Below are 17,551 nucleotides of genomic sequence, written 5' to 3' on the forward strand. Positions count from 1 at the left end.
AGTTGTACTTACCCTTTCTCACTAAAGACCTTGATTTGGACAAAGTGGTATTCCATAAAGCAAAAATATTTGCTGGATTACTGTGCATTTCTAAGGATTGTTTGAAGCAGGTTTTTTCCATGGTCTGTTTGATTAGTGAAGAGCAGAAGTCCTAAGCTGAAGGTTATGAAAGCCGTGGAGCAGCTGCATGGATTACATATAGAAGGCTACTTCTAAACTTCCCTTAGACCAACCAGGTTCCATCACATAGATATTTATGTGGACCATATATCAAAATGCTCACAGCATGATTTTGTTGAGTTAAATAGAAAAACTTAGAGGAATATGTAAGGCAAAGCAGCAAAATCTGCTGTCTTATCTACTGCTGCAGGTGGAAGTACACGCTTGGACTCAGCAGTTTCCACTTAACAGTAAAAAGTTGAGCAGTAAGTTGCTCTCCAAATTGCTTTTAAAGGCACTTTATCAGGAAAAATACAATATTTTGAAAGTACTAAGCTGTTTTCTAAATACTTGCTTAAAAACTCAGTAGAACTTGAAAAATCTACATCAGTTTTTAATGCAGCACTTGTGTATTTTGAACATTATTCAGCATTAGCAAAGGTGCCACATTTCTTGTCGGAAGTACCTATGTTGTTTTGTCTTTGTATCTTTGATTTTGTGAGCCAGAGCAAGGCTATTGCATTCATAGCGTTCTGACGTTAAAAGAAACACAAGCTACAAAACACCCTCCAGAAACTCCAACCCACCTCAATTTTCTCACATGCAAAATTTAACCATTCTGCTTTTTTTTTATTATAAGAGTTTTGTTACCCAGGATCTTCCCATGCTAAAGCATCTTTGCAGAATGTTTTCTTTATTTTTTCAATTTAGTATAAGCTTTGATACAAATGGTTTATTAGGTTTGGAGTTTTCATACTTATTAATAGCTAGTAGACTTCTATAGAATATGCGACATTTTGTTGGGTTCTTGAAAGCTGTTAAAATTGAATAATAATCAGAGAGATTGACCTAACCTACATGCACAGGAGCTGCATAATTTCTTCAGTGATTCAGATGATGTGTAGGCTTTTTCTGAATAAAATTCTTTTCAAGTGTTTATGAAGTTGCCTGAAACCAACCCAGGGGAGCCTTCTACTCAAATAGCCGAGCTTTGGACACAGGGACATCTCATCGGCAGTTTCCAACCCAGTTTTTAACCGCAGAACCACATGGGATTACCTCTTCCCCCTTGATTTTTTTTTTTAAATTTTTTTTTTATTTTTAATTACGGTTTGCTCTTAGAAATCTTAATAAATGAGATCTGCTTCCCTGGTACTGTGTGATGGGGATGGAGGTTTCTCAGTGTTGGGGCTGAGCGGTGAGTCATGTGTTTTCACTGCTCCCGGCAGTGCCCTTGCTGCCAGAGATGTCCCTGGTTTCCAGAGGGTTGCAAAGCGATGAGAAATTGTACTCGGTGCCACCGAAATCTCCTAGCTTGCCTGTCGTCCCCCACGCCCCTTTCCAGCATCTCATTCTGATTAATTATCAAGTTTTAAGTATTCTAATTCATGGAATTACTATATTTAATTATCAGAGCAGATTACTTTAGCTAGATGCCCTCTACAGTTATTTGGTGCATAAAAAAGCCTATCTCAAAAGAACATATAGAAAGAGATTGGGTGGCATTTAGTTTTGTAAAGCTAAAAACTATTTAATTAAATATTAGAATAGCACTGAGCTGGAAGAGTACTGAGCATTACTTTATTCTGTTTTCTTCATGAACGTGGTTGGTTTTTATGCCCCAGAATGAAGCTGTAATGTCCTGTTGATGGGTAGGTAAGGGAGTTTCAGCTGTGCAGGTAGCTTTTCTCTAGATACCATTTGTCTGGAAGCTGTTTAGATGGGAAATTGAAATGAATAATCTGTGAAAGCCCTTTACAGGGGCGAATGACTTTTGCTTGCCAAGGTCACCTTGGTCCTGCTGGCTGTGTCCTGTCTCCCTGCTGAAATAGTTGTGGGCTCTGCTGTCCCTTGTACTTCAACTGAAGATGAGCTGGCTCTGAGGGCTCATAGTTGCACTCATTTTTTGTCTCCACGAGGCTTAATTCCTGTTTTAAAAGGTACACATTTTCTGTGTGTGTCCCCAGATCTAGTTCTTATCACTTCTATAACATTTTCATGGTGTTCTTTCTCTCCTGATGCCTTGCAACGCAGCTATGCAGTCACAGGAGGAACTGGTTTTATAGCAGGATCAGCAAAACAACTAGGCACAGTCTGCTCTCAGATGTGCAGACTAAAATAACTGAGGAAATGTTCTTTTATTATTTCACTGTTACAATAAATAATCCCTTTTCACTGTAGCAGCTAAAATATTTATGTGCATTTTATTTAAGTCAATGATGCCCTTTCAAGTCAAAGTCGAGAGATGACTATTTACAGAGTATCTGTTTGGGTAAAGCTCTGAAGGAGGTATTATGTGTTTGGTGGTAATAGGTTATACATGTTGTGTTCCTCCTCAGCTGATCATATTTTATTCACGCCATTTTGTAGCATCATCATCATCATCATCTTGTGAGGGCCAAGGGCTTCGCTTTGTTTTCACAGCTAAAGCTTGACATAATTCTACAGTACAGCTGAGAATGAGGGGAGATACAGCGTGTGTTGAAATAAATATATATTCCAGAAATTGAATCTATTTTTAGAAAATAAATTTGCCCATCCATAAAAGCATATGAAAGGTCACTGCTGCTGCTGAAGATTGCCTGGCAATTCAGTTGCATCAGATATTGGAAGGAAAGTAAGGTGTGTAATGTATGGGGTACAGATTGTTTTAAGCTGTGCTGCTTTGCCCTGAAAAAAAGTACAGCGTCTGAAAGGAGGCGAAGGAAGTGTTTTACAGTTTACATAGGGATTCAGGTGACCTGGCTTCACATTGGGGAACACTGGAACAAGAGCAGAACAGAGTTTTGAAAGGAAGTTTGAAGTCTAAAAAGAGCCAGTGACCCCCTGAAGTTCAGACTTGTGTCCCCCCTCTCCTTTTTCTGTTGCTTTAGCAGTAAGTAATTCTTTTTCCACCCTGGCAGGAGCAGGTAGCATGCTGTGACACAGCTGGACCAAAGGGAGAAGTCTCCAGTGAGGGGAGAAGGTATCTGGCTTCTCAGAACCCTTGATGCCTTCCAGTTTTTCAACCCATCAAATCTAGCAGATAATGCTAGATACCAAACCTATCTGATAATTCCTCTGTGGTCAGGCTTGCTCTAATTAATTTTCAGTTAAATAACATGGAATATAGCTATTGCTAGATTAACACTTCCTATTGTTAGTTCAAAATATTTGTCTGCTTTATTCTCCTGTTTTGATCGATAGGACTGGATTGTCCTAATTTAAAATACAGTGAATAGGGCTGTGGGAGAAAACTCCTGTGTTTATAGAAATAAAATAGTAACATTACTGTTCAAAGATCTTGCTATTTATCTTGGTTTCTCTGGCATTTTTCAAAATGCCAGATATTCCTACAAAACCCAGGCTCTAAATCTGTCCATGTTAATTCTTGTAGTTGTCTGCAAAACCACAAACCATCCTGTCACTTAGAGTAGCCAAATAGCAGCAAACTCAGACTCCTCTGTCCTACGAAGTCATTTGTCAGAAAGATTGCCTTCCAGTCATGCTGGGTGGGGAAGGAGGCACAAGAAGCACAGGGAATGGAGGAGGAAAGGCTGTGGAGTGAGCCGTGGGAAAGGGACCTGCATCTCCTGCACCCCATACCAAACTGCTTGGGAGGCATGGGGGGCAGTTAGACCTGACTATTGGAGTTGCAGCCAGAAAGTGCTGGATTGCTGATAGGTAAAGTAGCAGAGCTCTGGTGTTGGGTGGTCTTGGTGCAATACTCTGCCAAAAACCCTGGGGTTTCCACCCATATTTTCTCATAGCCCCTCTAGTGGCTCCCTGCCACTGAGCTGGCTGGCCACTGCCTGCAGCTTTTTCTCCAAATTAAGATAATGTGCAAGGCTGGATGGTAAGGAGAGAGTGTACACGGATCTGGGGGTAGTCTGATTTGTCAGGGAGCTGGGGAAAATAAAATACAAGGGGGAAGGCACAGAGAGGGCCCATGAGGTAGAGGAGGTGGTAGGAGATACTGGAAGGAGCTGAGCCTGTTGGACTATGGCAAAGAGGGATTGCATTTTTAATTTTTCCATGCATACAGTTGCAGTGAGCCCCCGCCATGTGCTCTGCCAGCTCATCACCTGCCTTCAAAGGCACTCAGCTGCCTTTCCCCCTGACGTTCCAGCAAAGCTTTCTAGAGTGTAGAGGTGTAAAAGAGCATACACTGCTTTCCCTCGCTAGAAATCCAGATCACAGGCATTTGCAAGCTGCACATTTGGGATTAAATTGTTCTATAGTTCCTTTTAAAAGTAAGGTGATCACTTGTTCTCTTTTGAGGTTGCTCATTATTCATATTAGTCATAAGAGGGGTCTTCTGCACCCTAGGATAAAGCCTTGGACAAAAAACTTTAAAGATGCCACAGACCTGGAAAGCCTCAATTACGTTTACTTGGGTTTTGCTCTTTAGAAGCCTCTGTCTGCATCACCTTTTGGACTTTGTAGTGGCTGTTAACAAACCTTCCTCCATGCGTTGTGCCTGTAGTGATGCTGCGGCTCAAAGGACTGTTCATTGCTGTGTTTGAAGATTCAGATTTGGCTCTGCTGCTTTCAGCAGGCACCAGAGAGTCTTTACCTGTTAGTTTTGTGCATCTTCTCTTAATTGAGATTTCTTTTAACTGCTTCAGTTTTGCCAGTGAGTCCTTTTCATTCCACAGAGCCGGAGCAATTATTTCTCGTACCCTTGTGTTTGATTCAGAGTGCTTCTAGGTTATTATCTATGGACATCTTTCCTGAAATGGTGGGATAGACCATTGTATCTTACCCGCAATCATAATTAATCCCAGAAAAATGGCATTGAATTGTTCAACAGTAAAGTGCATCATTACTCTCCTCCATCCCCCAGGTCTCAGAGAAGAGAAAGGACAAAGTAGTGCAAGCAGCATATGTTAAAATACTCCAGATTCTGATGTTCAGCCTCTGGACCAGAGGGCTCCCATGTGTGCTTGTTCTCACAAAGCAAGTAGCTTTTACAGGAGGCTTTATCAAATCTGGTTTTGCACAAAATTAGGGTGTGGATGAGAGCCTGGGAGTGGCTGTGGAGAAACACCTCTTCTGGCCTTAGCCCATCCTCTGGTGTTAAGCAGATTTTACTTCTAGTTCTGTATGAGTGAGAAACAATTAAGATTGTGTTTTACTTAGATACGCGAAGCTCTTTGAGCAGTCATGTTAAAGCACTTCCCGGTGTGTATCGGCAGAATAAGAGGCAACAAGTGAAGGAAAAGTTGTCCCCATTTTATACATTTAGACCTGAGGCAGGAAAAAAAGCAAATGGACTTATCCCAAAAGTCATGCAAGAAATCCTATATCTCAGGGTGTCAAGCAGAGAGACGGAGCATAGTCTTTCAGGATTAAGGTTATCAAGAAGTTTAGTATTTGTGAATGTTACATAAACTGTTTTGAAAGCTGCCTGGGGAGTCTCTTAACAGTGACTGCACCTTATCCACTAGTGGCTGGAGAGATGTCCCGGGGGCTGCAGGTACCATCAGAGGGGGTTTGGTGCAGCACTCTCAGGTGAAAGTCTCCTGACGAGTCTCATGTTCCCTAGGTAAGTAACACTAGATGCAAAGCAAGACATACATCTCCTTGAAGAAGTTTTGGTTTTGAAAGACGAGCTGCTTGGCTGCTCATCAGCAGATGTTTGGTGGCTCTGCAGGCAGAGCACATCGTTTCAGGAAAGGATGATGCCGTTCTTCTTCAGAGCAGACAGGAGCTGAATTCTGGGAGAATGCTTCTAGAAATGGACTTAATGTTTGAGAAGTCCAGGACTAGCAGATGAGCTGAAGGCATGGTGAGCAGCAGTGAAGTGGTTTGGTGTCAGTGTTTAGGTGGTTGCTGTCGCATGTCCAAGCGCCTCGCTTCTGTAAGACAAATGGGATGCGTTCATGCCTCTGGGTGTCTGCCTAGTGTGGGCTCTGACTTGGAAAGACCAGACTGCTTCAATTTGTGTTCTGAAGAGTCCCGAGGTGAGAAATTTTTCAAAAAGTTTTCTGTGTTGGAAAACGGGTAGGAAATCAATAGGAAGGATAATTAGTTTAACTTGGAGATATTTTCTGTGCTCTTGAACGAAAATGCGTGTTACCATGGAAGATATGAGATGCTGGACCTTATGACTCTGCAGTAGTGTTTGGAGACAGCGGTGCAGGCGCTTGAGATGGCTGTTTATACTGAAGAGAAGCCCTTACACAGGGTATTGTTCAATGTCAGATAAGAAATATCCTAGCAAATGTTTTTCACAGTTAGTACATATCTATTTATAGACACCAACATCAGAGGCCAGCAAGCAATAAAATGAATTGCACAATATTTTATTACCTTCCTTGAAAATTTGAAGAACACCTGAATTATCTGATGTGGTGAAATAAAACACCATCGTTCAACCTCTGACCATCTTACAAGTGGACAAACATTTTGATGCTGAGAAATGCCTGGATCAGACAGTAGTTTGGTATTTTCCAGCTCATTTATTCGAACTTTGCGGTGGCTAGGATTCCTATGGTCTTTTCTTTTCCAACACACTATTTCATTAAAGGGCGATAACACTGCCGTGAGCAAAAGAAAATAATTCTTAAGTCTGAATATGAAGAATTAATGCAGTATCCTCACTCAGAGCTCTGCAGTTTTCAGTGATAAAATGGGAGCTGGTTCTGGCTCCCATTTTAACTTTCACAGCGCAAGGAGCCTTCTGGTCTGGTGGAGGATCAGGGTGAGGGATTTCTTCCTTTGATAGCTAATACACAGGAAGACATCCTAGCCTCAGTACTAACTGAATAATAGCTTGAAAGCAGGATGACACAGTCTAACTGATCGATTTGTCATTGGCTGACCTGAGAGGGAAGATGAAAAAGATTCAAAAGCAGATAAATAATTGACATTACTAGCCTTGAGTCCTTTCAGCTCACAACCTTTTCTCCTTGATATTAAAGACAGCTGACTTGCTTTTGGCAGCTTGTTTCTTTGGTCCAGGCTTCCCTGCAAGGTGAATGTTTGATTGCGGGAGGAAATCGAGATCAGATGTGAGTGGTGATAGGTGTTTACATGTGCTGTGAGTAGATGGATTTGTGAGTGTGTGCAGTCTCCCTTTCCAATGAGGGTCTGCATGGCCCACAAGAGCAGAGCATTTTCTATATGTTGAAGTATATAATACAAAATGTCAGCCACTCGGTGCACTGGGAAGCAGTGTTCTTTGCATATCCCACTACTTTTTCATCTTCCTTGTAGTGTGGCATTTGGTTAATGAATGTGCCAAAGTGAGAAAACCCAAAGGAAACCCCTGGCTGTTTTCCCAGGAACTTTATTAATTTTGCAGCTCTCAGTTTTGAGGAATAGGTAAGGTCCCTACCCCCACTCCAGAGAGGCCCTTAAGTGTTTTTTAAACTGTTATTCCTAAAGTAGGTTAAACTGTAGGTGTCTGAACCCTTACAATACCCTCCCAAGGCAAGGCATTTGCAGAGTGTGGAGAGAGTCTGCTTTCTTTTAATGCCCCAGCATGATGTATAAATGAGAAGCCTCCAATGTGAGACCACCAAACCAACCATGGTCAAAAAAATGTGATTTTCAGCATAGTATCTGTAGGTGAAAGCATAGCGTTGTTATCCCTGGTTTCCTCAAGCACCCAGATTGATCTTAGTTACATAAAAGCCAAGCACTTTTTTTTTTTTGGTTACCCAAATAAATTTGTGTTTTCGGACAAATATATATCCCTGGTCTCAACATTGATTATTGAGCATGGTGAAGGGCTTCGGTTTGTTTTCCCCTGGGAGGTGAGTGCCATGTGGGCATCTTGGCCTCAGGTTTTTTTTTCCCAGCTAAAGTCACAAACCGCCTGACCCGGTGCCCCTTCGGTACCAGTTTGTGACAGGTGCCATGTGAGCTCTGGTCCTGGAGCATCAGAGGAGGGGTGGTGGGAACAGCAATTAAGTGACTTAAATGCTGCACCCTGTCAGTAGCTCATAGGCTGTGACATCCTAAATTGCTGCGGCACAAAATAGTTTCCACCCCAACATCCTTCTCCCTTTCAGCACTGTTCTCAGCATCTGAAGGTTTCTCTAGTCAGTACGTCTGCTCGTGCCTCTGTGCTGTGCCTGAGCTTGCCTCAGTTGATGCAAATGTTTTATCTAACCTCCTTTCCACATTTCTTTTCCTAAATTCTTCCACCTCCTCTCTCTAGCCTTCTCTGTAAATGTTAGATTTAAAAGGTTATATACAAATATGTAAGTGATAAAGAAGTTGCCAAAAACCTTAAAATCTAGAATCTTCAGGGAGTTTGTCCGCTATTATGAAGAGAAGATTGTGGTACCAAATATTAGTCATTAACATCATTTTCTGTTGAGTCAACATCTATTTTTAGGTGTAGAGCACATAAAGACAACTCTTTGACACATAAAACACATGAAGACATCCATTTGACATCATTTGTGTTTGGGCTAAGGCTCGGAAAGAGAGGAAGACAACTGCTAAATGCATCGCACTCATGATGGGACACCCCCCCTTTCCATCCACGGCACATTTTACTACATAGTCCAGGAATGTACTTACCTTTTTAAATAAATCAAAATGAAGTGCAAAACACACAGGTTTGGATGCAGTGCTGTTTCAGGTGGGCTGCAAAGTAACTCTTCGTGATCCATGCTAAATATTTGTCATTGGGCTGTATCCAGGAGTGGTTTTATGATATTAAATGTGTATACTGTTTTAAATGTGCAGAAGGCTTTTTATGCCCATATTATGAATATTATAAATCTGATTCTTGGGTAGAAGAACAGTTAAGAGAGTCTTGATTTAATAATTTTCTAGCAGCATGCATGCAGTGCCTCAGCTAAATTTTCTTGTTTGCTTGGTCATAACATTTTATGATCTGGTTCAGGTCTTAGAGTGCAAGGGAATTTCTCATGATAAATTGTAGATATGACAATGAGTGTCAGTATACAATTCCCTGAGCAGATGTTCATTTAGTCTAATTTCACCAGTGTTCATCAAGAACAGATCTTGCCAGCTCAGACAAAACACAAGGAGATAGGACAAAAGATCACTCGGCAAATAACCTGATCTGCTTCAGAAACGGGGAGGGAGGGGGAGGATGAGGGGCAAGGGGGGAAGAAAAGGAGGCTGCAACTTCAGAGTGCTACGTATGTGCTAAGGTTATTACACGTTGGATACAGTAAATCATCCAAACACACACAACCCATAGGGTTAAAGCTACAAAGCCATGCGTGGGAAGTTGCATGTTAATCTGCCTCTGAACAATAGTTACCTTATGACTGCACTTAGAGAACCCTTGTGTCTGTTTTTAAGGTCTTTCTACCTCTTGCTTTGTTCTTCCAGCTTTTCCTGGCTGCTTTGGTTCTGTAGAACAGGTCGTGTCTGAACTTGAGGGTTGTTCCTTGTGAGAACAGAAAATGATCTGTCTGTTTAAGAGGCGGAAGGTGGCTCTGGTTTACTAACCTGCCTTTTCTTTCCTTCAATCTGTAGGTGTCATATGCCCGTCCAAGTTCAGCATCAATCAGAGATGCGAACCTGTATGTCAGCGGCCTTCCGAAAACAATGACCCAGAAAGAATTAGAGCAGTTATTCTCACAATATGGGCGCATTATCACCTCACGGATTCTGGTTGATCAAGTCACAGGTTAAAAAAAACCTTTTTCTTGATATATGCATGTTTTCTGAACTAGCAGAATTGTAAACGTTTGCTGGCAGGTGGGTTTTAAGACTTATGAGTTCAGTGTGAAATGCAGTACCTGGTTCCTTAGAAGTGTAACTGTTTGGAGGCATAACTGCTGTCTCTTTAATGAGGGATCTCAAAATACAGAATGATGTTTACTTAAAATTATCTTAAATACGGTAGGGGCTCATTTTGGAGAATACAGATGGGAAAGTGCATTTTTCTTTATAGGACTTCAGAAATTGCAAGCAATGTGTTATGTGAAAGCAGTACCAATATTCAGATCACGCTGGTTGCATAGATGAGGCTGTTCCTACAAATATTCATCTGTTCGCATGTTTTTACTTCCCAGGGGTTTCTCGAGGTGTGGGATTTATCCGTTTTGATAAGAGAATAGAGGCAGAAGAAGCCATAAAGGGACTAAATGGCCAGAAGCCTAGTGGTGCTACAGAACCAATTACTGTGAAGTTTGCCAATAACCCCAGCCAGAAAACAAGCCAGGCACTCCTTTCACAGCTGTATCAGTCTCCCAACAGACGCTACCCTGGACCACTTCACCACCAGGCTCAGAGATTCAGGTAATTACCTGGAAAAGAACTGAAGTTCCACCAGTGACGACAATGTGGGGCAGGTGCTGCGCAGGAAAATATGCTTTAGTTGCGTAGGCTGACCTGATTTTCTTTGTAAAATTAAATATTCTTTCCTGGAGAATGGGGAGGAAAATCTGCTGACAACAGTAGTCATGTTGTATTTACTAAAACAGCTGAAGTACTGTACAATCGGATCTCATGAAGGTTCGTAGGAAAAGGGAGGACAGAATAGAGTTACCCTGGCAATCAAATGAGCAGTGACTATCCTGTTCTTTCTCTTTTTTTTTTTAGTAATACTTTTATTTTCTGCTGTATTATTACACTTCTGATGCAGCTTAGACTTTGATGCTAATGACAGTGGATTGGTAGCAGGAAAAAAGTTGAGTCTGTTCCAGTCAGCAGCAGTATCATTAAATTTATTAGCCTGAGATATCTGCTCTTAGTATGAGGAGACCTTGTGCTAGTCTTTGGTGTGATTCTTCAGATACTTTCTGGGATGTTTTATGCTTTGCATTCTGAATATACTTTTTCCATCAGATACATAAGGCAGAGTTAGCAATACATGATGTTCTCATAACTTTTATATTGGATCATTTTCAGGCAACATAGCATTGAAATAAAAAGTCTGCCTTCAAAACAGAAAACTTGGACATATTCACATAACTGAGTTGCCTACTGGCTTTAGAGAATTATTCAAAAGCAATTTTAGTTTTTCGGTGATAAAAAGTGCTAATGAATTAAAGATCATTTTTTTAAAAATCCAGTCATCAGATACGTTAAGCTTACACTTTTTTGTGTCTTTGGCACACGGCTGTGTCCATTGAGGTTATCAGTGAATCATTCCATGGACAGAAGGACTTTATTTTGTTCCCATGGAAAGCAGATGATTATGTTCTGTAAAATTTGGTGGTCATTTAGAATGACGTATCGTAGAGGATTAATACTAAATATATGTAACATGGGGGGAGAATGTAGTATGTTAAAGCAGTTAGAGTCAAGATTTTTCTAGCTCCAGCAATGTTGAACTGCAACATTGTGCTTCCAAATTAACTGTAAATAAGGTGAACAGTTGAATAATCTGCAAAAATTTCATACTAATATTGCCTAAAAAAAAAAAGACAAATCGGAAGCGATTTTTTTTTTTTTTTTTTTTTTTAAGCAAAACCCTGGAAATGAAGTTTTTCTCCAAGACTGTAGACAAGTTAAATGGCTTTAAAGCCCGTGGTGGAAATTTTAAGCACAACCTCAGGCTTAACAAAGCAGGCCGGGAGTTGTTGGGCTCCTTAGATGTGTGGGAAACTTGTTGAACGTTTCTTCTTTGAAAATGGAAAGCTATTAATAATAGTTCCATTGAGCGATCTTGCCATCTGTGAGACATTAACCCAAAGACCCTCCTTCTCTTTTCAGGCTGGACAATTTGCTTAATATGGCCTATGGCGTAAAGAGGTAATTAGAATTCCACAGATTGCCAGATGTCCGTGTTGGCACGGATTGGTGCTACAATTTATTTTTTTTAATTCACTAACTTTATTTTTTTTAATTCCTTCTTTTCTTCCACCAGCATGTCAAATTCTTTTTAAGTTTGGACTTCAGTTGGTTTTGTTACGTTAAAGGCCACACATGCAAGTTCTGTGCGGTTTGGTTTTGTTTTTTTGGTTTTTGTTTTTTTTTTTTTTCCAACCTTTTTTTATTTACAGGTGGGCTTCTCAAATGGTTTAGGTGCAACAGCTACAAGCACTCAAACTGCAGTCTCCCTGCTAAGCAGCGCTTTCCAGAATCAGAACTATTCACTTCTTTATGTAATCTCCAATCTGATAATGGAAAATTTAACACGCAAAACCAGAATTAGGCAGCTATCTGAATCTCATAGTTAAGACCTTTCTCCTATATGCAGCTTCACAAGTTTGACTTGAAAATAGAGCTGTGTGCACCTTAATCAGCCCTAAGTTTCTTTCGTTACAGGTTTAATGCTTTGAAATTTTCTTGGTTCTTGACATTTTTTTTGTTTAAAATAGCTCTGTGTGTTCGTCTGTGTGCACGTACGTGTGATAAAGCTCAGCTGTAAAGCTTTGTAGACTTTTATGCTGTTTCATGAGTATGCTCAGTGTTTTATCCGATGGTTAAAATGAGTTGACGTGTTGTTAGTATTTCTTCTAATGGCACACAACGCAAGCAAACCGTACAGCAAAATAAAGGTATAGTCTTATTCCTGATGTCCAACCAGCCCCCAAAATTAAGATGAGAAAATACTTCTTCATCTTCTGAAATGGTATGCTCACCACACTTGAAAATTGAGTTCTTTTAAAGCTCATCCTGTAAAATAGTATGGTAAGTATATCTTTATGTTGGCTAGTAGTGGACAGTAACATGGGTTTTAACTACTGCCATGGTAGCTATCATACAAGTTACAACCTTAACAGTGCTTACAGAGGCAGTAGTCAAGCTTCTTAGTATTCAGAGTCTACAATGTTAGTCTTAAATCACAGCAGTGTTTAAGTTGTTTCATAGGCATCTAAAATTAGTTCTTATTGCTCCAAGCAAATCTTGAAAACTTGTAGTTAGACTAGTAAACCCTATAGTTAGGGATGTAGGGTCACAAAAAAGAAAAAAAAAAAGGTATATTGAAAAGAATTTTTTGAACATCTGTGGTGTAGCATTCTGGGGTTTGGAAGTTGGTTCTTTCTTTCCCTGTGTTAACTATGTGGTGCTGATGGAAAAAGAGGTTTGCTGATGTGGAACAAAGGTTTTATTGATGCTAATTTCAGATCACTTTGCTAGTAGCAAAGCAGCTTAAGCAGTAGGTTATCCTGTGTTTGTGTCAATAGACTTGCACTAATTTTGTGCATGTTTTCTTGGATTTACAGCAGCTCCTGTGCTTGTGGTACATCAATAGTTGAAAGCTGTATAGCTCCTAAAGGTTTCCAGGGAAAAACTGCTCTTCAGTGAGCTGTAGGAAACCTTAACCCCTTATATCAGTGCAGCATTCCTTAAAAACGCAAAACTTTATCACATGCTGACATTCACAGCTTTGCATTGCAGTGACTTCACAATAACATGGCTTGCAGGGTAGTGTAGATGCTGGTGGTTTGCATCATGTTAAATTTAAGTACTGAGGTAGGTAAAGGAGCATTTGCTGGCTTACATAAGTTCCTAGCACAGTTGGTGCTTGGTCTTGAAGTCCCATCTTCCAAATTCTGAAAGAAGTGGAAGCTGTTGGCTTGTTCAAGCTCCCATTCCTAGCCTCGTTATTTACAATTCCACATAGAGTGGAAGGAGCAGTATAAACTGGCCTTGTCCAGCTGTCTTTGTTTTCAGCAGCTGGGGAAATACCACGGGTTAGAGCTGTGCTGAACCATTATGATAATGTTAAAAATTTCAGTATGCAGGAGAGGAGCTAAGATTTGACAGTAGGATTTGCAAAAGTGAAGTTCAGTTGGAAAGTTGCCACGTATTTTTAATAAACTGTCTGCAAACCTGTGTATGTCTGAGGATCCAATGCTGTGAGCATTTGAACTGCTCATTTCTAGCATAGCTACACGCCAGTGATGTTCCTCAGCTTAAGATATATATTCCAAGTGTCTTTTTTTTTCCTTCAATATACGTGCAAAGTGCCATCAGGAGCCAACAGAATGGTGAGCAGCCATCAAGTGTGTAGTTTCTTTTATGGTTATTTAATACACACTGCATAATATTGTGCAGATTGCTAAATGTCTGCGGAAGTATTGCAAGTGTAAACGGAGAAGTTTTGGAGAGCACAAGAGCTCACTCAGCACCACTGAGGGTGTCCCCGCCTTCAGTCGTCACTCAGAAAATCCTGAGGAATTATTATCCAATTCTGATATTAAAACTCATCATATTGAAGGTACATGTGAAACTGGATTTTTTATTAAGAAGCTTCCTCTGTGCAGTTTTTATTTTAAAACATATCCCAAAGTGTAGCTTCAGAAAGCGTGTCATTTTTTCTTCAAACTGATGAAAGGAAAATTATGTTGATCCTGAGGGCTGATACTGCTTAATATCTTCATTAATAACCTGAGTCACGGGCTGCAATGCACCCTCCTTGCATTAACAGGTGACACTAAATGGGAGAGGGAGCAGGGGCAGTCACTGTGCTCTTGGCCATAGCTGCCACTGGGGAGACCTTGACAATCTTGGAGGAGCGTGGTGAAATTCATGAAGGGCAGATGTAAAGTTTAGCCCCTGTCTGCTGTCTTCAGCTGCCTACAAGGGGCATGAGAAAGAAGATGAAGCTCGGTTCTTCTCACAAGTCAACTGCAAAAGGACGAGAGTCAACAGTAACAGGCTGAAGCAGGGGAAGTTCAACTGAATGTAAGGGAAAGTCGTTCACAGTGAAGGTGGTGGAGCCCTGGAGCAGGGGCCACAGGAGTGGAGTTCCTCTCCTTGGAGACTTTCAAAACTTCCCTCTGCAAGGCCACAAGCAGCAGATCTAATTTGAGAAGTTAGCCTCGCTTTGAGCAGGAGATTGATCAGATGACCTTCACAGAGCTGCCCAACCTATGTTATTTTGTGATGATTCTGTATTCATAAACATACAACCTGGCTTGGGCTTCCCACTTCAGATGTTCAACTTAGAGAAAACAAAAGCCAAAAACAGTGTGGGGGAGGAAGCTAGGGTGCTGTATCAGACTTCTAGGAGCTTGTCTCTCTACGCTGACTATCTGAAGAACCTAAGAGCCTGTCATGGATATGAAGTCTCACAGTATCAAGGTATCAGTTGACGTGCTCATCCGTTATATTTATGCGCCATTTTATTTACTCTACAATTGCTACATAAATCTTCCTTAATGTGTGGCCAGCTTTAGGACTTCTTTATTAACTGGATTTTTTCCCAGCGTATGTCAATTAAGGACTGTGTTAGGAGATGTCTCTCTAAATCAAACAGTATTTTTAGCTAAAGAGGCCTCTGTGATAGCTGAATCCTGACAATGGCATTTCATATTAATCTTTAAAATAAGTCTTGAAGTTTGTTTGGGTTTTCCCACTGCACACTGGTAAGAGGTAAAGCCTTAGATCTCCATTGCTCCGAGACCATATGATGTTAGTGATGGGAATAAGCTGCAAATTCCTACAGGCCTTTTTAAATGAACTCGTGTTCGTAGCAGCATGTGCAGGGCCTTTTTGACTTAGGTTGTCCTTAAGCATTTCTTTTATTAGATCTTTGTATACATCTATGTAGGGCTTATCCTTGAAGGGAGGTGCATTTATGGCCGGATTGGGTCTATCTTTGTAGAGCTCCCCTCTTACTTACATAGGACTTAGTGACCAAGGGTGGCTGTGCAGTCATCTTCCAGGGATAGGCTCAAGAACCAACTTCACAATGGCTTATTTGTTTTAAAGTCTTGGTTCCACGTAGCTCGTGCCAAGAGATATATTTAGAATAGACCCCTCTTTTTACTCGGTAGGTTTTCTCCGATCACAATTGATGGTATGACGAGCCTTGTCGGAATGAATATCCCTGGCCACACTGGGACTGGATGGTGCATCTTCGTCTACAACTTGTCTCCCGACTCAGACGAGAGTGTGCTGTGGCAGTTGTTTGGTCCCTTTGGAGCAGTCAATAATGTCAAGGTGATCCGTGATTTCAACACCAACAAGTGCAAGGGATTTGGCTTTGTCACCATGACCAACTACGACGAAGCTGCCATGGCGATTGCCAGCCTTAATGGATACCGTTTAGGAGACAGAGTATTGCAAGTTTCCTTTAAAACCAATAAAACCCACAAATCCTGAATTTCATATCCTTACTTACTAAAATATATATATATAAATATATATACGAACAAAACAAAACAAAAAAAAAACTCTTCAAGGCTTATATTCAACCATGGACTTTATAAGCCAGTGTTGCCTAAGTATTAAAACATTGGATATCCTGTGAGGAACAGGAAAGGATTTTATAATGCTTAGAAAAAAAAAAAAAAAAAAAAAAAACCTTTGATGCATTGAATGTTCTTTCATAGCTGTCGTTGTTGAATATAATATACATAGATAACAATGTGCAGGGATTTTTACCCGGCCAGCTAGTTTTACTACCTTCCTTGAAGGTGGGTCTTTTTAAGATGACCATTCACTCATTTGAAAAAATAATAGAACAAAAACAATTTTTACAAACTAATGGGATTAAAAGCGAGAAAAAAAAATTTTGTTTTCTTTTATTTTTTTCAAAACATTGATTGAATCAGATTGGTAAACCCCCCACATAAATTAAAGAGGAACAATAAAAATTGCAAAAAGAAGAACATAATTTTGCAACTTTTTTTATTTTTCCTTTTTTCTTTTGTATCATGTGAACTAAACAGTCTTCTGTTAGGGAATGGGGTTACAGGGGGATACCTGATGACATAACAATTTAAATAACATTAACAATGTTGCCAAAGAGGTGGTCTCTTTGCTGAAAATGGGTTTCAAGAAAAATCTATTTTTATAAAATATAAAGAATTTTTACAAGAGAATCTGGATTTGAGAAAAAAATATTTTGACTGGCTAATTTAGGGGAAATTGACAACTTTGTCATGTTCATACTGCACTGGTAACTTTTTAGAGATCAAGATGTGTGTTTTAAACTGGATTAGTAGATTGTTTTTTGAAGGATGGGCTACAAACAGATGATCTTCGTATCTTTTCATAGCATGTAATAAAAATATTAAATACAGTACGGGAGAGTGTTCTTCCCAGGCACGCAGTTACCCACAGTCAAAACCCAAAAGCAAGGAGATGAGTTGCAAGACGGTTTTTCTTTAAGTCATCAGTATGGGATATCAGCAGAACAAAAGTTAAAAAAATTAATTTTTTGATCAAAAACTTCCTTGGTTTGAGCAGTAGGTGCTACAAAATTATTTACATATCTTAGTATCATAGTTAAATGTAATGTGTTTAGAAAAAATACATTTGCTTTAAATTTGTTAAGAATTTTCAAATTCACTTTATAGCCCAAGCTAATATAATTGGGCTGTGTTGGCACATTTGGAACACTGTTTATGTTGCTTGAAACACTTATTTATTTAATTGCCGATGTGATGCATATGGCCAAAATCAAATATAGCTAGTTTGGCTAGTCTACTTATTTGTTTACTTAAACTATGGGAAGAAGCATATTATTGTGTCATTTTGTTGTGTGTGTATGTGTATATATAATATAAAT

At 40.0% G+C, this 17,551-nt stretch overlaps 1 protein-coding gene across 6 annotated transcripts in view; it reads left to right on the plus strand.

The window, feature by feature from the left end:
• Positions 1–17,545, plus strand: part of ELAVL4 (ELAV like neuron-specific RNA binding protein 4) — a 41,155-nt gene extending 23,610 nt beyond the window's left edge. For 2 of the 6 annotated variants that reach the window (XM_008949263.1, XM_008949261.1), the window contains 3 exons: positions 9,610–9,763; positions 10,152–10,377; positions 15,813–17,545. In XM_008949263.1, coding sequence (XP_008947511.1) covers positions 9,610–9,763; positions 10,152–10,377; positions 15,813–16,140 — 708 coding nt within the window. In that variant the 3' untranslated portion in view covers positions 16,141–17,545. Of the gene's footprint in view, positions 1–9,609; positions 9,764–10,151; positions 10,378–11,796; positions 11,836–13,187; positions 13,191–15,786 lie in introns of all 6 variants that reach the window. The other 4 variants (XM_008949259.1, XM_008949260.1, XM_008949262.1 and 1 more) reach the window with 4 other exon arrangements.
• Positions 17,546–17,551: the final 6 nt, after the last annotated feature.

Source organism: Merops nubicus, unplaced genomic scaffold (assembly GCF_000691845.1).
Source record: "Merops nubicus isolate BGI_N331 unplaced genomic scaffold, ASM69184v1 scaffold41091, whole genome shotgun sequence".
NCBI lineage: Eukaryota > Metazoa > Chordata > Aves > Coraciiformes > Meropidae > Merops > Merops nubicus.